Raw genomic sequence first — 19280 nt, 5'->3', positions numbered from 1 at the left:
GAAAGAACCGAAAAGAAAAAGGAAAGAAAAGGAAAAGTCGCCACAAAGTATGCTTCAAGTTTTAATGCCAGCCTGCTGTGTGTGTGTGTGAGTGTGTGTGTGTGTATATGCGTACCGCTGCCTAATGTAACTCTCTCTGCGTGTGTGTGTGTGTGTGTGTGTGTGTCCCTTTTAAGAGCTGTCACTCCAATCACAATCACATCGAGCACAAAACATGAAGAAAAAAAAAGCCAAGCACAATTAGAATACGTTCAAACATTCGCCACGCCCACGCCCCACGGCACGTTCGCCCTCTAGGGCAGGAAGTGAGCGGACAGCTTGGGCTCGCGTGCGTGCGTGACACGACCGGTGAGGGACTGCAGCGCCGCCTGCGGCATGCACTTCTTCTTGGCCAGCTCGTTCAGCTTGACGCTGATGACCATGTCGATCTCCTTCTGGCGCTGCTTCTCCATGGCGCGCGCCCTCTCGCTCTCGAGGCGCTCGTTCTCGATCTCGCGACGGCGGGCGCGCTCGTGCTCCTCCATTTGGGCGGTGACGCCCTCGTGCAGATCGAGCTTGCGGCCGAGCTTCTTCTCCAGCTCGATCTTCTGCTGCTCCTCGTACTTGGCCCGATCCACCTTCATCTCGTCCAGTTCGCGCTGACGCTGCGCATAGTAGCAGGCGCGCAGCGTATTGACGTGGGCCATCGCCTCCAGATTGCCCTGGCGCAGCTCTTCCGCCTGCCGGCGGCGCTTCTCCACCGCCTGGCGCTCCTCCAGGCGGTACTTGCGCTCGAGCCGCTCGTGCTCGGCCAGCAGGCGCATTTCCTCGCGATTGTCGTTGGCATCGAGAATCTTTTGCTGCATCACGAAGAGGGCCTCGCGCCGCCGCTCCTTGGCCAGATCGATGGCCGCCTTCTGCTGGCGCTGCTCCAGCCGCTTCGCCTCCTTCTCGATCACGTATTTGTTGGCGCGCAGCTCGTCGCGCTGCTCCTGCTCGCACAGGATGCGCCCAAAGTCCTGGTGCAGCTTGATGTAGTGGAAGAGCTCGTTGCGATAGTTCTTCTTCCGCTGCCCGGTGGCCACCGCGTTGTCCGCCTGGAAGCGCTTGTACTCCTCGTAGGCATCGCGCATCTGGCGCGACTCCTCGCGCCGGCGCTCCTCGGCCATATGGCGCAGCTGGCGGTGGTCGTTGATCTGCTGGCGCACAGCATTGCCGAATGCAAGGCGCTTGTTGTGCGCCGCCAGCTCCTGTTCCGCCGCCGAGCCCCATTTGGATTCGTTGAACGCCGTGTCCTTGCGCGCCTGCGCCACGTCGTGCTCGGCCTGCAGGCGCTCCATCGTCGCGCGCTCCTCGATCTGTGTCGTCCACATGGCGCTGCATTTGGCAGCGCCAATCGAGCGAATCGCCGACTGGACGCGCACATCGTTTTCATGGCGTGCCTGCAATATGAGAAAAATCGATAAATATCGATAGGTCACAATTATGTAAAAATATCGATTGCATTTTCTAAACCGGAAACTTATCGTTGATCAATGCATGTTATTGATATACTGTACAATTATCAATTCCAATCATCGATAATCGATAACATATCAAAACTGATCGCTTATGCTATTGCTATTATCGATCAGCATTATATATACGTATTATAGATAACTAGTATAGATGTTTGTGTTATCGATAATTATTGTCTATCGACCACTAGTATAGTTATTGGTGCTATCGATAATACGTATTATAGATTACTATAACCGATTATTAGTATAGATAATTGTGTTATCGACCACTAGTATAGCTATTGGTGTTATCGATAATTGCTGTCTATCGATCACTCTGCTAGCCTCACCCACCTGCAGTGACTTGTGCAACACCATCAGACGCTTCGCCTCCGCTGCCTTCTCTGCATCATCGTCCTCGGCCTCAGCATCGATCTGTCGCTGGACCTCGAGCTCCCGTTCGCGTCGCGCCTCGTCGATCTCATGGTAGTAGCTGCGCATGCGATTCTCCTCCTCCTTGTTTTGGCGCTCCTCCTCCCTGAGCTGCTCCACCTCGGCCTGGATCTCCTCGGCGGTGGGCGGGCGCGACGATTTCAGGCGATCGACATGCTCCTTCTCCAGCGTCGCATACCCAATCGACTCCCATGGCCGGCCCTGCACATGGAAGTAGGTGGCCTCGCCGCCCAGCCCCTTGCGTTTCGTCGGCTTCGGCCGCGGAAAGAGCCGCACGGGCTTTGGCGGCACGGTGCCCGGCGGCAGCGTGCCCGGCGGCAGGCCCGGCTGCAGTCGGTGCTTGCTCGTCCTCTTGCCCGCCATCAGGAAGCCCTCGCGCTGCTGCAGCAGTCCCTCGGCCAGCTGCTTCTCGCAGATGGAGACGCGCGGCTGCCGCTTGAAGGGGAACTCGCTTGGCTCCGGCTTGGGCAGCCGGACGGGCTTCTCCAGCTCCAGTGCGATCTTGCGCCCACGCCGGTCGTAGCAGTCTGCGGGCAGCGGGCGGCCCACCCTAGTCACGCACGGCATCATGGTCGGCATCTTGTTGAGGAAGAACTCTTCTGTTCACTGATCCGGAATACAAAATATATATATCTATAAATTTGGTTTATTTTACGTTTCTTTTCTTTGTTTCTTGTTGGAGTTTTGTGAACTGTTTAGCGTTTATCGAGTTTGTTTATTGTTGTTTGTTCTGTTCTGCTTGAGGGAGAGTGAGTGAGTGACGGTCACCCAGAGAGAGAGAGAGAGAGAGGTAGAGTTAGAAATAGAGAGAGACAGAGTAGGAGCTATGCTCGAGTCGGAATGTTGTTTAGACTTTAGCTTGGCAGCAGGCAACTGAGCAGCTCGTTCCCGGCCTACTTTAGAGCTCTACTTGGATGTGACTATCGAATGTGTATCGATAAGCCTGTTAGGTATTGCCTGTTTGCCACTGGAGCGTTGCTACTGTCGATGAATCGAATAGCTATCGGACGTTTGTAGAGTCGAACGAGTTGCTTATGGCGAATATAAATTGCGCTAACTATCGATAAAACTAACAGTCATCGATTAGTTTTATGAATAGAGTGCATCGAATAACTATCGATAATGGTTATATATCTTTCCTGCTCTTGGATACTATCGCTTAACTGTCGATTGGCATAGCAGAATTTGTCTATAGGCAGATCAAACTGAACTTTTATATAAGGTAATAGCAGAGTAGTGAAGCTTAACTCTTGACTAACATTTGATTCTTGAGCCACATATAATATCAGATAGAACGTAGCATATCAAAAATCAGCACCCTAAGCATTCAAAGTCAACTCATTTGTGAGCTAACTAAGAGTAAAAACGTAAACTTTACAGTAATTATTATTAAGTTTGGAAATTCAAAAAAAACTTGGACATTGAACGATTACAATGGACGTTGGAAAAAGATAAATGAGGAGGCTTCAAATGACGGTGCTCGAAGTCAGATCAAGTACAAGTGTAAGAGCAGAGACATTAGACCTCGACTGGGAATGGGAGGAGTTTGAGGACTCGAAGCTGCATGAACTGCTTGATGAAGCTAAACCTAATCAGTCAGGGAAACTGCATGCTTGATAGAATATCAAAGGGCCAAAGAGGTCAGGAGGAAAGTGAACAGCGGGGAAGGCAGAGCCTATGTGGGGTCAATGCAAAATCACAGCAAAAATTCGTGCAGAGGCAACAGCGTTCATGAAGTAAGCTCAAAGGACAATTTCAATTAGTTCTCTATCTCCACTATGTCCAACTTGCTGTCCACTCTCTCTCTCTCTCTCTCTCTCTCTCTCTCTCTCTCTCTCTCTCTCTCTTTCTCTCTTTCTCTGTCTCTGTCTCTCTCTGTCTCTATATCTGCCTTAGTCTCTCTAGTCTCCCTTGCCCTCTCTCCCCCTTTGCTTTCCTCAATGTATAATGAACGCATATGCTGGCCCAGCAGCCCATTTATTGTTACTTCGATTGAAATATGCTCGCTACATTGATATTTCTGCATTGTCCCACCCCCTGTGCGCCCACACCCTTCAGTCGCCCATTGCGAATGTTTAGAACTTATGAAATCCTTTTACTTTTGCTGAACATCAAATTTTGTTTTGAATTCAACTGACGTCATTTGCGATTCGAGATTTTTGTTTTTGCTCTGTGATGCCAAACAGAAGCACATGTGTGAGCGCGCGTGTGTGTGTGTGTGTGTGTGTGCGTATACACCCACGCAGAGCTAGGCCTTAGATGGCTGCGAGGCAGACGCTTTTTCTGCTTCGATATCAAGTTGTTCGTGTCGTGTCTTGTTTGTGGCGCCTCAAGTGCCCAAAGACTCATTGTTTATTTGTTATTGTTATTGTTGTTGCTGTTGTTGTTGTTGCTGTTGTTGTTGTTGCTGTTGTTGTTTAGCTGTCTTGTCAGTCACACATGCCAATGGCTAGAAGCAGCAGCTACAGACAACAAATCTATAATTCACTTGCCTCTTTGTCTACCCTCCCTCCCTCTCCCTCTCTCTCTCTCTCTCTCGCTCGCTTTGTGACTGTCAATGAGTTGATTCGAGTCGCCTAGCTACCCGCCGACAGCCACAAAATATGAGTGTAACGCTTTGGCTCTCATATTACGCATACGCCACATAGCACGGCCCCTTGGCTGACATGGCGAAGGAGGCTGCATGTGGGTGGGCTGTGCGGTGGGCGCGGCAGCTCGGCAACGCACAAAAACTTTTGCACATTTCAATGGCAATAAAAGTGATTTAATAATGCGGCGCTAAAGCCCCAAACGACAGCAGCGCCAGCAATAACAGCAACAGCAAAAAACGTCTTAACAAAAAAAGCAAGAGACAGAAAGAGACAGACGACCGAGCCGCAGCTCAGATACCCTAGCAAATGGCAGGCATTTCAGCAAAGGCAAGCAATTGCACTCAAAGTTAGCCCAAGCTGAGCGGGTAGCTCTCGTTTATCTATGTGAGTGGACCTTGGAGCAGTATTGCTGTTCAAAAGGTCTGAATTATGGCATTGACCAACACTGAATTCTTAGACAGTTTAAAATAGTTCATTTTAGACTTAACTGCAAGTCGTTGAGAAAGATTCTTCTTCCCGCTAAGAAATATTTCTAAATTAAAGCGTTATACAACACTAAATGCCTGATTAAAAATGTCACTTGCCAACACTAAGTTTTTAGATAATATTTCTAGAATATTACATTACTCAACACTCAATTCTCAAAAACTATTTAGATATCTTAGTGTTAACCAGCACTCAACTCTCAGAGACAAATTCTACCGTTACCCAACACTGAATACCAGCATAACATAACTAAATAACAGCGTTAGCCAATGGGCAGCTTCAACGCACTTCAATTCTCCTAGATGATTTCTGGATTATAGCATTAGCCAACACTACGCCGAGAACATCTCGATGTTAATGCGTTAATCAATACTCGATTTCTAGATGGCGGCTCTAGAGCTATCAATTCATGCATAACGTAACTAAATTACAGCATTAGCCAACACTTAACACAGTCAAATGAAATTTCAAGCCTCTAGCGTTAGCCAACACTCAAATTATTATTATATTAACATTTTGGGATTGCGAAACTTTGATAACTTTTTGGAAATCATCGCATTATGCAACACTTACTGCTCAGAGAACATTTCCAGCTTTGGGCGCTTTCCAACACTCACCGCTTCGACTGTCGCAGCCATCATGCCCCAGCTTGTGCAGTGTATTAAGCGCAGTGCAAAATCAATTTGATTTGTCGCCGCGTACGCTCTGCCCTGAGCCTAGGCGCCTGGCCACGCCCATTGCGTGTGATTAACTGCGCGTTTAATGTGCATGCCCGGCCATAAAACAAATCGCATGCAATCGTCCCCTTGTCCAATGTTCCTCGGTTTCCTCTGCACAGCCTCGCACCCTCACACACACACACACACACACACACACACACGCAATTCTCGAATACTTCAGCTCTACAACTCACATTCTCTTTCAGCTGCTCCCGTTTCAGCTGCTGCTGCTGCTACAGCTGCTTTGAAATGTAAATACAGCTCATTAGATCAATGCGCAGCCATTCATTTGCAGGGATTCTAAGCACTCGAGCCTTGACCAAAGACACATGACCCCACAAGCCGTAACCCTAGCCTAGACCTTCCCAATCCCACACACACACGCACGCACAGTGCAAGCGCCACTCGAGCCGGTGTCCGATAAGTTTTCCAGTTCTTCACAAGAGAGGGAGAGAGAGAGTGAGAGAGAGAGAGAGAGAGAGAGAGAGAGACAGCTTGAGGGCTTGTTCTCTGCTGCTCTCTGTGTTCATTAGGGTGGAATGTGCTTCTTAACTATCTCTTTCGAACTGCCTTTTGCTATCGTTTATCGATAGTAGGTGAAATTGATGTATGACATATAAAGATGACATATATTGATATATGTCTATACAAATATGTCCAGAATTCATTATATACTGAGCAAATGATTGTTATCGATTTCAATTTAAGTTTCTATATTTTGAAAAATCGATTATTAAGCGATGTTTTAGATCATATTATGCATGCTGACTCAGTCGATAAAGCTGCCTCGATAGATCATAACGAAAGTTAAAGTATCTATCGACGCGTTTTATCGTTATGTTATCGATCGTTGAATAGCTATCGATAAGTGCATGCAAATTGTCTTGTGATAAGCCGTGTGTCATCAATAGCAAATTCCTGCACATATTTATTCAAAATATCGCCACAAATCGAATCGATATTAAGACCGATAACGATATACTTTCTATATAAATATTTGGTCACATTGTAGCCTAGTCATGTCTGCAGTCAGTCAGCCTCTTGGCATTTCTCTTGGCCAACTCGCTGTCCTTGCCCCACTGTGCGCACGGTCAAGCTTTAATTAGCTTTAGTGCTTCATTTTCTTGAAGCAGCGTCACGCCCTTTTTTGGCCAGCTGCCTTTCTCTATTTCTCTGTGTGTGTATGTGTGTGTGTGTGTGTTTGGGGTTTTGCTTGCCGTTGGGTTTATTATTTTCACTTAATTTGTGCTTCATTTAATTTTTTGTTGTTGTTGTTGAACCCAACAATAATTTTTGTATACAATTTTTTTATTTATTTTTTATTTTTTTTTTTTTTTTGGGTCGTCTATGAAATTGACGTGTCTCGGCTGTCCCAGAAAGTCAAATGCCGCATCATCTCAGCTCAACAGAAAAAAGAGCGAGCAAGAAGAAGAGAGAAAACCTTCTTCATATTTTTTTTTTGGCTTTTCATTTCGCTTCTCTCTCTCTATTTTTTTTTCTTTTGCTATTTGTTATTTATTTTTATACAAATTTGTTAGTCTGCTCCTCCTACGGAAAAAAAGCGGAGCCACAGCCAGCTGTTGTTGTTGTTGTTGTTGTTGTTTATGTTCAAATTAACTTGGCCCACAAAAATGTTGTAGAAAGGCAGAGCCGGACGAGGCCACACCCGGGCCCGGGCCACAATGACAGTGCAGGTAGCAAAAGGTATTGAGGGAGAGGCCCATCCGCCGGATAGCCTCGTCGCAGGCGCCGGAAACCAGAGTGCGAGTGGATGGCGGTGCGTCCGGGTAGGGAGGGGCGGGGCTTGAATTGGGGCTAAAGGTTGCCCCGTTGTCGTTTCCTGACTGAGCTCGTCCCGGACACAAAGCGACAAAGAAATGTTTCGCATGCTGCACAATGGCAAATAATTCATAACTTGGTTCAAAACTTTGATTTAGCTGCAGTTAATACACAGTCTATCTCACTACCCCACCCCACTGCCCCTGCCTCTGCCCTCGCTTTCTCTCAATAAGAAATGAGTGCGTGTGTGTGTGTGTGTGTGTTGGCAACTGTTGGCCATACGTTGGCCTGCATAAATTTTGCTGGCTGTTGGCCCTACCCTGCCCTGCCCTACTCTGCTCTGCCGACTCCTGCTCAGCCCGGAGTCCTGCTGACAGTCGCAGCCACACACTTTGCTAGCAGATAAATTACGCTTGAAGCATCAGGCGTATGGAAGCGGAAGAGCCAACAGCTCGGACCGAAGATGAAGCGCGGAGCACAACATGAAGACAGAGGAAGAGAGACGAGGGGAGGGTGTGTGTGTGTGTGCGTGTGTGTGTGCGTGTGTGTGAGACTGGGGCAACAGTGCATAAAGCAGAGCATCCTAAGGTCTATAGACTGCAGACTGGACCACGCGCTGACGACTGTCAAGCGGGTCTCACAGTATGCATATATTTCTTTAACTGTAAACGCAGACAACATGCACACCAGCACACACACACACACACATACAGCAGCCGACGGCAGGCGACACAAGTGACAAAATGAAGATTTTTATGGACTGAATTTGAGTGCCAGCTAGCACTATCGATAATAAAACTATCGATAGTTCGATATAGTGCTATCGATAATAAACAGTTCAGCATAGTAATAGAGCTATTTTCAATCAATATCCCGTAATCTAATATATAAAAGAGGATAAAGTACTATAGCTAAAACTATCGATAACTTATGTGCATGTTATCGATAATAAACGGCTCAGCATTGCCACAGAACTTTTTCGAATCATCATCCTGTAGTGAGTTCTTAATTTAATATTCTAAATTGGAGGGTAAAGCACAATAGTTAAAACTATCGATAACCGATGTGCATGCTATCGATATTTATGTTTTCAGCAGAACAACAGGGCTTTATTTTTATCGTCTGAAACTTGAGGTTTACCGCAATCTAAAATTCGCTATAATACATTTTTATACATTTATATTTTAAATTGCCGGCTAAAAGTTTTAATATGCCCGTAAGCCCGTAACGTAAGAGAATATTCCGAAATTTTAGCAAATTTGCAGGCTTATCTTGTATTATCCTCACAGAGTCTGAAGCTTACATTTTTGTCGCCTGGTGAACTGCCAAAAGATTTCAGTTTACATTCGCTCTACTCTCCATTTCCTCATATCTCTCGTTCCCTCTTTCCCCCTCTCGCTCTCTCTATCTCACTCTATCTGTCTCTTTCTCTGTCTTTTGGCTGCCTTTGAACATATCTGCGCTCAGTCCTTGGCAATAAATTTTTAACAAACATTTAACTTGCATTTTATTAGTCCCCAGTCAGCGGAGCAGAAGAGTTACTGCCAGCGAGAAGAAGAGAGAGAGAGAGAGAGAGGGAGAGAGCCGCTATAGCCATCTCTATCTGTTCTGTCTGTCTCGCTGTCTGTCCTTCGGTTTCCTTTTGGTACGAAGTCATCATAATGACAATTTCTTGACTGTTTTCTTTTGCTTTTTTTTTTAAATTTTTTTTTTATTTTTGGGTCGCATTAGCCGTGTTCCAGTTTCGTCTTGGTTTCATTTCACTTTGTTTCGCTGAAACTGAAACTGAAACTGGAACGGGAACGGGAACGGGAACTGGAACTGGAACTGGTGCAGTTTCTCACTGGCCGTCGATTCGGCCAGACAGTTGTAGATTTTTCTTTACTCTCGGTTTGATTTGAGTTCTCGATTCGTTCCGTTGGCAAATTCTAATGAGGAATTATCGAAAAATAAATACCACCAATTCAATCAAAGAGAATATACTAAATGAAAACGAATTTCCCAACACGCATTTTGCAGTTGAACAAATGTGTGAGCAGCAATCAATCAAAAACTTGTAAAGACCAACAACAATAAAAACAAAACATAAATACAACAAAGTCTACAACAAACAAACAAACAAAAACGAAAAGAAAATACCGAAAAAAGTACTAGTGTAATATAAAAATACCAACAATGAGAAAAAACAAATAAAAGCGTACGAAAAATAATACGAATAAAGCAAAAAAAAAAAAAAAAAAAAATCAGCAAAGCAACAGTAAAAAAGAAAGAAAACAACAATCAACAATCGATAATCGATAACAGTTAATCGCAAATTGTGAACGGCTAATCGATAACCCATCGATAGCAATCAGCATAGACAGACAGACCCACACACACACACACACACACACACGCACACACAGAGACTAGAGATGGACTCGCTGGAGCGTCTAATGCGAGCCGCCCCACTGCCCCGCATGCTGACCAGCGGTGTGGTGGCAACGGCCGCCGCTGCCGCTGCCAGCGCCGCTGCTGGCGTCAAGGGCGTCGTCGGCATCGCCGGCCAGCAGCAGCAGCAGCAGCAGCGCGCCCTGGTCCACGCCTCGCTGGCCGCAGCCACAGTGGGACGCAAGGGACGCCATCTGACCGGGACATTTTGCTTGACCGGCGACACCATGGAGGGCATCATACAGTGTTTGGTATTTCTCAAAGCGTTCTCGGTAAGTGGAAAGCAGAGAAGCAGCGAGGGAGTGAAAAAAAGAAGAAAAGAGATAGTGCAAAAGAGAGGCAGAGAAGGAGAGTGAGAGAGAGAGAGAGAGTCTGGGCTTCAATCTTAATCTGTGTCTCATATTTCGTCCTGCAGAAAATTCAATTTAGTTTCTGGTTTGCGCTTGACTAAGTTTTTTTTACTACCCTCACACACACACACACACACACACACACACACACACTCACATAGCCCAGCCCCTCCGCCCCCATTCCACCTTAACGAGCCATCAAAATGTGCAATAGGCTGTAAATAGGCAAATACATTTCACACACACACACACACACACAGAGAGAGCAAGAGTGTGTGTGTGTGTGTGTGTGTGTGAAGCTGATTTTGGGATTTTGGCTTGTGAGCTCACTTTGATATGAATTTTATAACTACATTTACGGTGACAGCATAAGCGGGAAAGGTAGCAGATAGAGGGGGTGAGTGAAGGCGTGAGTGGGGGGCCAGTCGTTGTCCCCATTATGAATCGCCCGTATAATACTGACCAGACTGACCAGACGACCATGTGCCATAAGCCGATATTCATATAATATAATTTAACTTGTCTGCATATTTTCTAACACATTTTCCTCTCTCTTTTCGCTCTTTTCGGTATCTTTGCAGGTGAGTTGAGTCCAGTGACGCCCACTTAATGCACGCCCCTTACAGCAACACCTGCTGCTGGCTTTTTGTGAGTACAGCATTCAAGTTAATTAAAAGCAAATGCTTAACTTGGCCAAAATACACACACAAGCACACGCGCACACACACACACACACGACAGAGATTTGGCCACAGAATTTCAATTCGAGATTTCAGCTTGATGCAAGTGTGTCTGAGTCTCTGTGTGTGTGTGTGTGTGTGTGTGTGTGTTTGTTAGCCCTGCACTGTTGACATTATGCAAATTCTGTGGAATTTTTCCAACATAATTGGCTTTGTCCTGTAAACAGGACTTTAAGCTAAATTAAAACCAGAGAACAGATACGAAAAGCTTAAAGCTAAAAATTTCAGGCAAATACAGCCTATAAATAATTAATTAAATTTAAAAATGTCAAAATGCGAATTACATAAAAATATGATGACTATAAAACGCTTTACAAATTATATAAATGCAATAAAAATATATAACCAATAAATAAATGAAAGTTCTAAAGTTAGAGTACGAAACTATTAATAACAAAAATATTATTTATATATAGTAAACCAAAATATATCTAATATTTGCATAAATAAATAAAAAAAATACTAAAAAATTATTTACGTAATTATACAATATCATAAAAATATCGAATGATTACAAAATAGATTAATTACAAAAAAAGCAAAAATTATACAAATCGTAGTTTGTCAATATTTAACTGTTGTTCGTTTCATTCGTTACGCTCCATTTGCAAACGCAGCCGAAAAATATCATGCTCACTCGCTCTCGCTCGCTCTGAGCAACAGACTTCGGTTCTTTTCGTTTTTGTTTTCTGTTGAGCGCCTTGAGTTGCGCTAAGCATGCGTCGCTTCATTAGCAAACATTGGTTGGAGAGGGATAGCACGCTTAACGTTCGCATACTGAGACTCTGTAAGCGAGCAGGCCTGCAATAGTCAATGCAAATGCTCTTTCTTTACAGTCGCACACACATGCAGGCTCTCGCATACATACTCAATCATGCACAAAAGGCTCCAAACGAACCAATCAGAGTGCAGCAAAGCAACGCAAACTAAGAACGATCGCTAGCCGATCGCTAACGAGCTCGTAAAAGAACTGTTGCCATTGGTTGCTCTCTGCGCACTGTTAAATACACTGCGAATATCATTCAAGCGTGCTCTCTGAGCTTTCTCGCAGAGTGTGAGTGAGAGAGAGAAGGCATCGGTTGATAGTTATTCGCGAGCTATGATAAATACATATATATAAATAAATACTAAAGAGTATTTATTTAGGCAAATTCTCATTGCAGAGGGTTTATTAAATATACATGTCAGACTTAACTCTTTACAGTTAAATAATGCGAGCAGACTGATTTCCGCTAAAGTTTATTCAACAAAAAGTCTGATTGCTATGCCCACACACATACATATGCATGCGCATTTATACATATACATATTCAATTGAATCAATAGCATTATCTGTCAGGATTTCTCTCGTCTCTTTATTTTATATCAATGTATCAATACCAATTGAATCGGGTTGCTTTGATATGGAGCAGCTGGAGCTGGAGCTGGAGTCAGTTTAATCGTCGCATGTTTATAACTCAATTTCCTTGGCAACGCGTTGCTGTTGCCGGTTGGTTGGCGAAATTTGATTGATTTATCTGGCCTCTCGTCTTTTTCATGGGACTTCTTAATTAAGTTTGACTTCGTTTCAATTCTCTACCGACTGTTTTAATATTTATTTGCATTCGCTTTTCAGTCTGCTGACAACTTCATTTCCTTTTGCCTTTGGCATTTATTCCTTGAACTTAATTGCAAGCATTTCACTTGGCCACTACCCCACCCCCGTTCTCCTCTCTTTCTCTGCTGCTGACTCCACCATCTGCTTTTTTATTCTCTTTGGCCCCCCTTTAAGCTACTCGTTGCAGCTGAAGCAACTTGCTCTGGCAACTGTTTAAATATTGATTTACAGCCGATTCTCGGCCTCTCGTAATGCGCTGTGGTATTTAAATCGCATCCACTCGTCACTCTTAGACTTTTCTTTCTCGTCACTTGTTGCTCCTTTGGCGTAGTTTTATTGGCGAATGCATAATGAGCACTGATTAAAGAACAATGAGTAATGAGAGTATTTATCGACTGTTAATGATTTGCACTCGTTATTTTCAAGTGTCTTTGTATTTATCTGTTGATAGTTGCTTGTTATTCTCTCTTCCCATTACCAGTCCTTGAACCTCTCGCTCTACTGGTTATTCGTTACTTGTTATCGATTTTAACCTCGTTCGTTATTGTTCATCACTTTGATGCATTCATCCATGTCTCTACTCGTTATTTCTTCCGCTTGCTACCCGCTCTATTTACTACTCCGTAAATTTGTTGCTTGGTCTACTCGTTAGTCTGTCAACTCGTTGTTTCATTGCTTTACTTCACGTAGCGAATGAATTTATTATTTTAGCTCGTTATTCCCCCTTCTACTCTCTCTTTTTCGTTATTCAAGACTCGTTCTATACGGTATTTGCCTCACTCGTTACTGTTTCTACTCGTTCACCTCGCTGCTTGCTTTACTCGATGCTCCATCAGCTCGTTATTCGCTCTATTCGTTACTCTTCGCTACTCGTTGCTTTCTCTACTTTTCTTAGTCTCTCTATTCGTTACTTTATGCTACTCGTTACTCCTTTGTACTCGTTACTCCCTCTATTCGTTACTCTTCGCTACTCGTTACTTTCTCTACTCTACTTAGTCTCTCTATTCTTTACAGCTCGCTCCTCGTTACTCTCTCTATTCGTTACTCCTCGCTATTCACCACTTGCCGTTATCGTTGTTTGTTTTGCTCTTCTTTATGTGTTTGTTAAACTGTACTTAGCACTCAATGGCCGTTGTCTATGCATTACTGTCCCAGGCGGCTTCTGTCAGGATTTTAACATTTCATTTTGTGCATTTTACGGCACACACACATGCGAGCACACACACACAGATTTATTTTGTATATTAAGCGCTGGGAGCTATTGCAGCGCCATTAAAACTGACACATTGCAATTTCATTTCACTGGGGCTATCAAATAATTCCGCCAAGACTCAAAAAATTCGCACGCACACACACACACACACACATATCGAGTTACACGCTTACACACACACACATACACCCAGAGAGAGAGAGAGAGAGAGAGTGAGACATTCATATAAATAAAAACCACAGTGAGGACTTTTTACGCATCGTTAATTTTTCCCCGTAGACGCATCTCAGCGCTCAGCGACAATTCTGTGCCTCTGCCATACCCCTCCGTCCCCTCTCTTGCCCCCCCACTGTGCCCATTGCCATTGCCTGTCACTATCTGTTCCATCGTCTCCACTCGCCCATTCGCTCTGTCTCTGTCGCTCGTTCAGTTTGTCACTCTTTCACTCAATCAGCCATTGGCGCTGTCTGCCATTATAATGATGTCTGCCTGTTAGGCCTTTACATTTTACTTTGACATCAACACCAACACCAACAGCAGCGCCAGCAACCACCGCAGCAGCGGCTGCTGCTGTGATTTACTTACTGTCGCACCACCCAAGCCACCTCACTCTCTCTCGCTCTCTCTCTTTCACTCGCTCTCTTTGCGCTGGGTGTAAATTTAAATGTTGCACAAATATGAAAAGCAATTTACATAATATCCTGCCAAGTGTAAAATGATTGTCAATGCTGTCTGCCCGCTGTAGAGCCTGTGTAGATGCCCCACCCCACCCGTGCGCCGCCTGCTCGTCGCCACAGCGGGCCAAGCGAACCGCAGAGCCACAAGACTCAGACTCTGACTCTATGAAGTCGATGGACTTGAATCGTTGGCCACAGTCTTTATATATCAAATAAAGTAGAGCCTAGCACTTGAGTCGATATATATATCGAATCTTCTCGATAACTGGTAAGGGCAGTGTTTAGTTAACGATAACTAGCTTTACTGATGGACAGGTTGAATCTATTATTAGAGAGCTTCGTCGGACTGTGAATATCGATAACAAGTGTAATATCGATAAGCCGCTATAATTATCGATAGATTTATCACACTTATTTTTGGGATTTTTCTCTTATCGATAACACATTAGATTTTATTAACTGCTACTGCAACCAATCGATATCAGATTTCATTTATCGTTATCGATAACACCGTTATTTTTTTATAAGTCCCATTTATCGATATATAGTTATGATTTACAACTAACTGTCCGTAGTTACGTTCATACCTGCGTTATCGATAGTAATGTGCTATCGATAAAAGCTTTGCGGTTGCTCCTGGAAGAGCAAACGTATTAAAACTTTCGGCTCTGTTTACGTCGCCGTAAAATGCAATCGAGCTTTTTACTATTATTGCTATCGATAAATATGACATCGTGTCGCACGCTGCTCTGCGATTTCTCATCATTTCGACTAAGTAGATTGTGTGAGACTTCAGCTGGGCCATGTACCCAATGCCGGCTCACGCCCGACTCACGCCCGCCTCACGTCCCACTCACGCCTCCTCTCCACTCAGTGTTTTTTCTTAATTTATCTGCGCCCTTGGCTCAGCGGGCTCTTCGCTTGGTGCAGCGTCCCTAGATGGGGAGTGGGTGGGGTTGGGGGTGGGCAGTGGCACGGGAGGGGTGCGTGCATCCGTCAACATTTTGGAATTGATGATGTCTGCGCATATTATGAGGTTCAATATCCTGGATAATGACGACAAATTGCGCAATATTTGCACCAAGTCGCAGGCGCCAGATACCAAAGTGAGAAACGATAGCGGAGAGGGGGTGAGGGGGTGAGCGAGGGAGGAAGTTGTATGTAGATACATTGTTGACTGCTGCGCTGAGTGCTGCTGCTCCTGCTGTTGCCGTGTGTCCTTGTAAGTGCCATCTACGTCTACGGCTACGGTCAAACATGATTGATGAACGCTAATTAATGTGGCTGCCCAGCCAGTGACTCCAGCCCCGCCTCTGCCCCCGGTGGCGTCCATTACCTACTTACCTCGAATTGTGCAGAAAATTGTGTAATTAATTTGCAGCTCAAGTGTCTCCAATACATAATTATGACGCTGCAGAGGCTACGGACTGACTGTATAAGGCAAAGCCTCTGCCTCTGTCGCAGTTTCTCCCTTCTCCACCTTTCTCTATCCCTTTCTCGCTGTTGCGATGCTACGCGGCTTATTCCCTAACAACAACGGTAGAGCAAACATTTGCTCTGATTTACATGGGGCTCCTCATTGAAGCAGTTGCGGTCGCATATCCCGTTGATTGGTCAGCTCCGCAGTGTGTGGCAGGTGTGCGATTGACTATAAGATATCTGCTCTGATAGTCACTTTAATAGTAATATAGTAATTCACTAAATAAACTACAACTTGGCCAGGTAGCTAATCGCTCAGGCTGCACCAAGGGAAATTCGCTTTGATTTTCACACAGTAGTTTTCTAATTTTCACTAGCTTTGCTTACATCAGTTTGGCAGTCAACTTGATGCTTTATTGACGCCTGTCAATGAGTCACTCAGGCTGTCAATCAATGATGCTTCAAAATGTTAGAGGATGCCCATTCCATTTGCGTATCCCATTTATCTGACTCGAAAAGTGGGTCAATCACTAATCCATGCATGGAGCATCAGTCAGTAAATCAATCAGTTAATCTAAAAGTAGGTCAATCACTAATTCACGTGTCTATATTTAAATCGGTAACTAAGTTACTCACTCAGCAAATCAATCAGGCAATATTGTATGCATCTGTAGTTAATTGAGTCAATCGGTCATGCAGTCAAGCAGGCATACATTAGTATATAAACCAGAAAATCAATCAATCAATCGTTGATTTCTTGATTCAATCAGTTATACAGATTATCACATATACATTTCCAGGGTTACAATGCGTATTACAGTCAGTCATTTAATCGATCATTGATGCAAGCAATCATTCAGTTAATCAGTCCTGAATGTCAGTCAATCACTCAGTTAATCAGTCCTGAAATTCAGTCAATCATTCGTTCTAATCAATCATCTGATGTGCCCATTCAGTTAATCATCAATCCACAATCAATTAATTAGTCAATCATTCATCACAATCTTTCATTCAGTCAATCAATCAATCTACAGTTTAACTAGAAAACTAGTCAATCAGTCAACCAGCTCTTCAGTTAAACATGCATACACAAGCAATCAGTCTTTCAGTCAATTGATCATTCACGATATCAATCATTGCATCAATCATGCACGTCTACAGTCAAACTAGAAAAGTAGTCAATTCAGCTAATCATGCATGCATTCACAATCAGTCAATTAGTCAATCAGTCTTTCAGTCAATCGTCAATCACGCTATCAATCATTCAGTCAATCACAGTCGCTCATCATCATTTAGTCAAACAGTTACACCTGCAAGTCATTCACTCGTTGACTCCTCGTGCTGTTCACTTAATCAATCATTCAGTCAATCATTTAAAAGTTTATCGACATGAAAATGGAATTCGGATTGTCGCCCTTAGCTAGCCGCAATCATTTGACTCGAATGTGTCACACTGTGCAGGTGTGTGTGCATGTGTGTGTGTGTGTGTGTGTGTGTGTGTGTGTGTGTGTGTGTGTGCGTGTGTGCATGTGTGTGTGTGTGTGTGTGTGTGTGTGTGCGTTTCTCAGCATAACAAACATGCGCAAACATGCAGCTGCACTTGAGATGCGGGCACGCCTCAACGCATTTCATGGGGTATACATGTGTGTACGCGCGAGTATGTGCGTGCTTGTGTGTGTGTGCGTGTGTGGCACACTTTAAGCAATAAGTTGGCCAACAGCATTTGGCATTTGGCATCTGCATCAGCATCAATTGCACAGCTTTAGCTGCAGCTCAGCTTCAATTGCGATTGCACGAAGCGAGGGAGAGCTGAGAAATTCCCATAGATAAGAGAGAGGGAGGGGAAGAGAAATGTAGAGAGAACTTTAAAAATACAGCTACATGCATGTAAAGTTGACTAAAATTGAGACGCACTGAGATAGGGAACGATGAATAAAATGTCGAAAAGAAAATCGATGCTCGTTTGAGAGAACTTTTCTTGGCTTCAGCGAACCAAAAATATTCATGCGAACATCTATAAATAAAATAACCATATTTGCTTATATAAACAGATAACTGTAAATAGCATAAGAGTTTACATATGCAAAGAAAGCTGAAAGTAAATGCAGTTGTTGTTGTTGCTGTTCAGCCGGACATGTTGACAAAGGAGTTGGCTTGCTCTTTGAGGATTAGCTTATTGCCCGGCCATGGGACAGTCGACTGAACACACAATCGACTTGCCCTCCGGCTGTGTGGCTAGCTGTGTATGTGTGTGTGTTTGTGTGTGTTTTTTTTCATTCTATTGCTGTCACTTTGCGGCCCAGCTGAGCGTTCAGTTTGAATGCCGAGAGGGAAGGAGGCATTCTTGCAGTCGAGTTGCCTGCATTTGCATTCATTTAAAATGTGCAAAGCCGGAGGCGTGACTGTACTTTTAACTGGCAACTCGATGGCCTAGTCAAGCTGTTCCACTCTCACTCTCTCTCTCTCTCTTTCTCACTCTCTCTCGCAGCCAAGTTAATTAGAATTCCAATCGCAAAACTTTCAAGAATTTCCTTTGTACTCGAATCTCTTATTATTTATTTTCATCGTCTCAATTTTCTCTTATCGTTCAATTTGCTGCCAATAAATAAGAGATAAATCTCTTAGTTTTATCGATAATTTTTGTTGTTGTTCTCAATTTCAACGGAATGTGGAATAAGTGGAACTGAAATGCGAATTCAATTTAATTGAAATACTTTATGTTTCTTTTTCATATTTCGTGTGAGAAATAATTGCTTCGATGATTGTGTTTCACTTTCATTTCATTGCACATTTGCTCGGCTGTTGTTTTACATCCCCAAATACATGTTCTCTGTTCCATTCCATTTCATTAAAAGTCATTTGATTTCCATTACCAGATTGCAGATTGCTCTGTTCCATTCCATTCTATACATTTTAAATATTGAAATTGTGCATCTTTTGAAAGTGCTCTGTTTCATTCCATTTCAAATTTTCGCCAGCTCGATTCCGGAAATTCCCCACTTCATTTCTCAATTGTTTGCTCTCTCTGACTTTATGCTTTGTTCCATTCCATTTTGTTTCCATTTCATTTTGTTTCATTCCATTTTGTTTCATTCCATTTGGTTTCATTCCATTCTATATTCCATAAGTTTTTATTATAGAGCCCATTCAATTACATGGCTTTAGAGTTCCATAATGAACTGCTTTGATTATAATTGAATGTCTCAATTTCATTTTGTTCCAGCTTAAATTTCTCCATTTACTCCTCTGTGTGTTTTCAATTGTGTGAACATATTTTAGCTTATGGCACAGATGCTACGCTGCATGTAATTCCAATTCCATTTCGTTCCACTCTATCTACCTTTGCGC

General features: G+C 43.8%; 2 protein-coding genes across 25 annotated transcripts in view; one reads left to right on the top strand and one right to left on the bottom strand.

The window, feature by feature from the left end:
* Positions 1-19280, top strand: part of LOC108657046 (neurobeachin) — a 119135-nt gene that overhangs the window by 7711 nt on the left and 92144 nt on the right. For 6 of the 24 annotated variants that reach the window (XM_089264007.1, XM_089264015.1, XM_089264013.1 and 3 more), the window contains exon 1: positions 9721-10208. The exons of 1 other annotated variant lie outside the window; for it this stretch is intronic. In XM_089264007.1, the coding sequence (XP_089120133.1) occupies positions 9921-10208 (288 nt within the window). In that variant the 5' untranslated portion in view covers positions 9721-9920. Of the gene's footprint in view, positions 1-9719; positions 10209-10909; positions 10935-19280 lie in introns of those variants that run through there. 17 more of the 24 variants (XM_089264017.1, XM_089264008.1, XM_089264006.1 and 14 more) reach the window with 5 other exon arrangements.
* Positions 38-2771, bottom strand: LOC108657882 (uncharacterized). The gene is made up of 2 exons (XM_018110534.3): positions 1833-2771; positions 38-1421 (listed from the first exon to the last, which is right to left on the bottom strand). Exons 1-2 carry the CDS (start codon positions 2508-2510, stop codon positions 294-296), a joined length of 1806 nt encoding a protein of 601 aa, XP_017966023.1. The 5' UTR covers positions 2511-2771; the 3' UTR covers positions 38-293.

Source organism: Drosophila navojoa, chromosome X (assembly GCF_054131105.1).
Source record: "Drosophila navojoa isolate 15081-1374.11 chromosome X, UAZ_NAV_1.0, whole genome shotgun sequence".
Taxonomy (NCBI): Eukaryota; Metazoa; Arthropoda; class Insecta; order Diptera; family Drosophilidae; genus Drosophila; species Drosophila navojoa.
This window is presented reverse-complemented; position numbering and strand designations above follow the sequence as displayed.

Excerpts from the sequence above, each read along its gene's own strand:
- LOC108657882 (XM_018110534.3), bottom strand. The coding sequence starts at position 2,510 with ATGCCGACCATGATGCCGTGCGTGACTAGGGTGGGCCGCCCGCTGCCC. Across the intron at positions 1,422-1,832 it reads TGTTGCACAAGTCACTGCAG|GCACGCCATGAAAACGATGT; the intron begins GTGGGTGAGGCT and ends CTCATATTGCAG.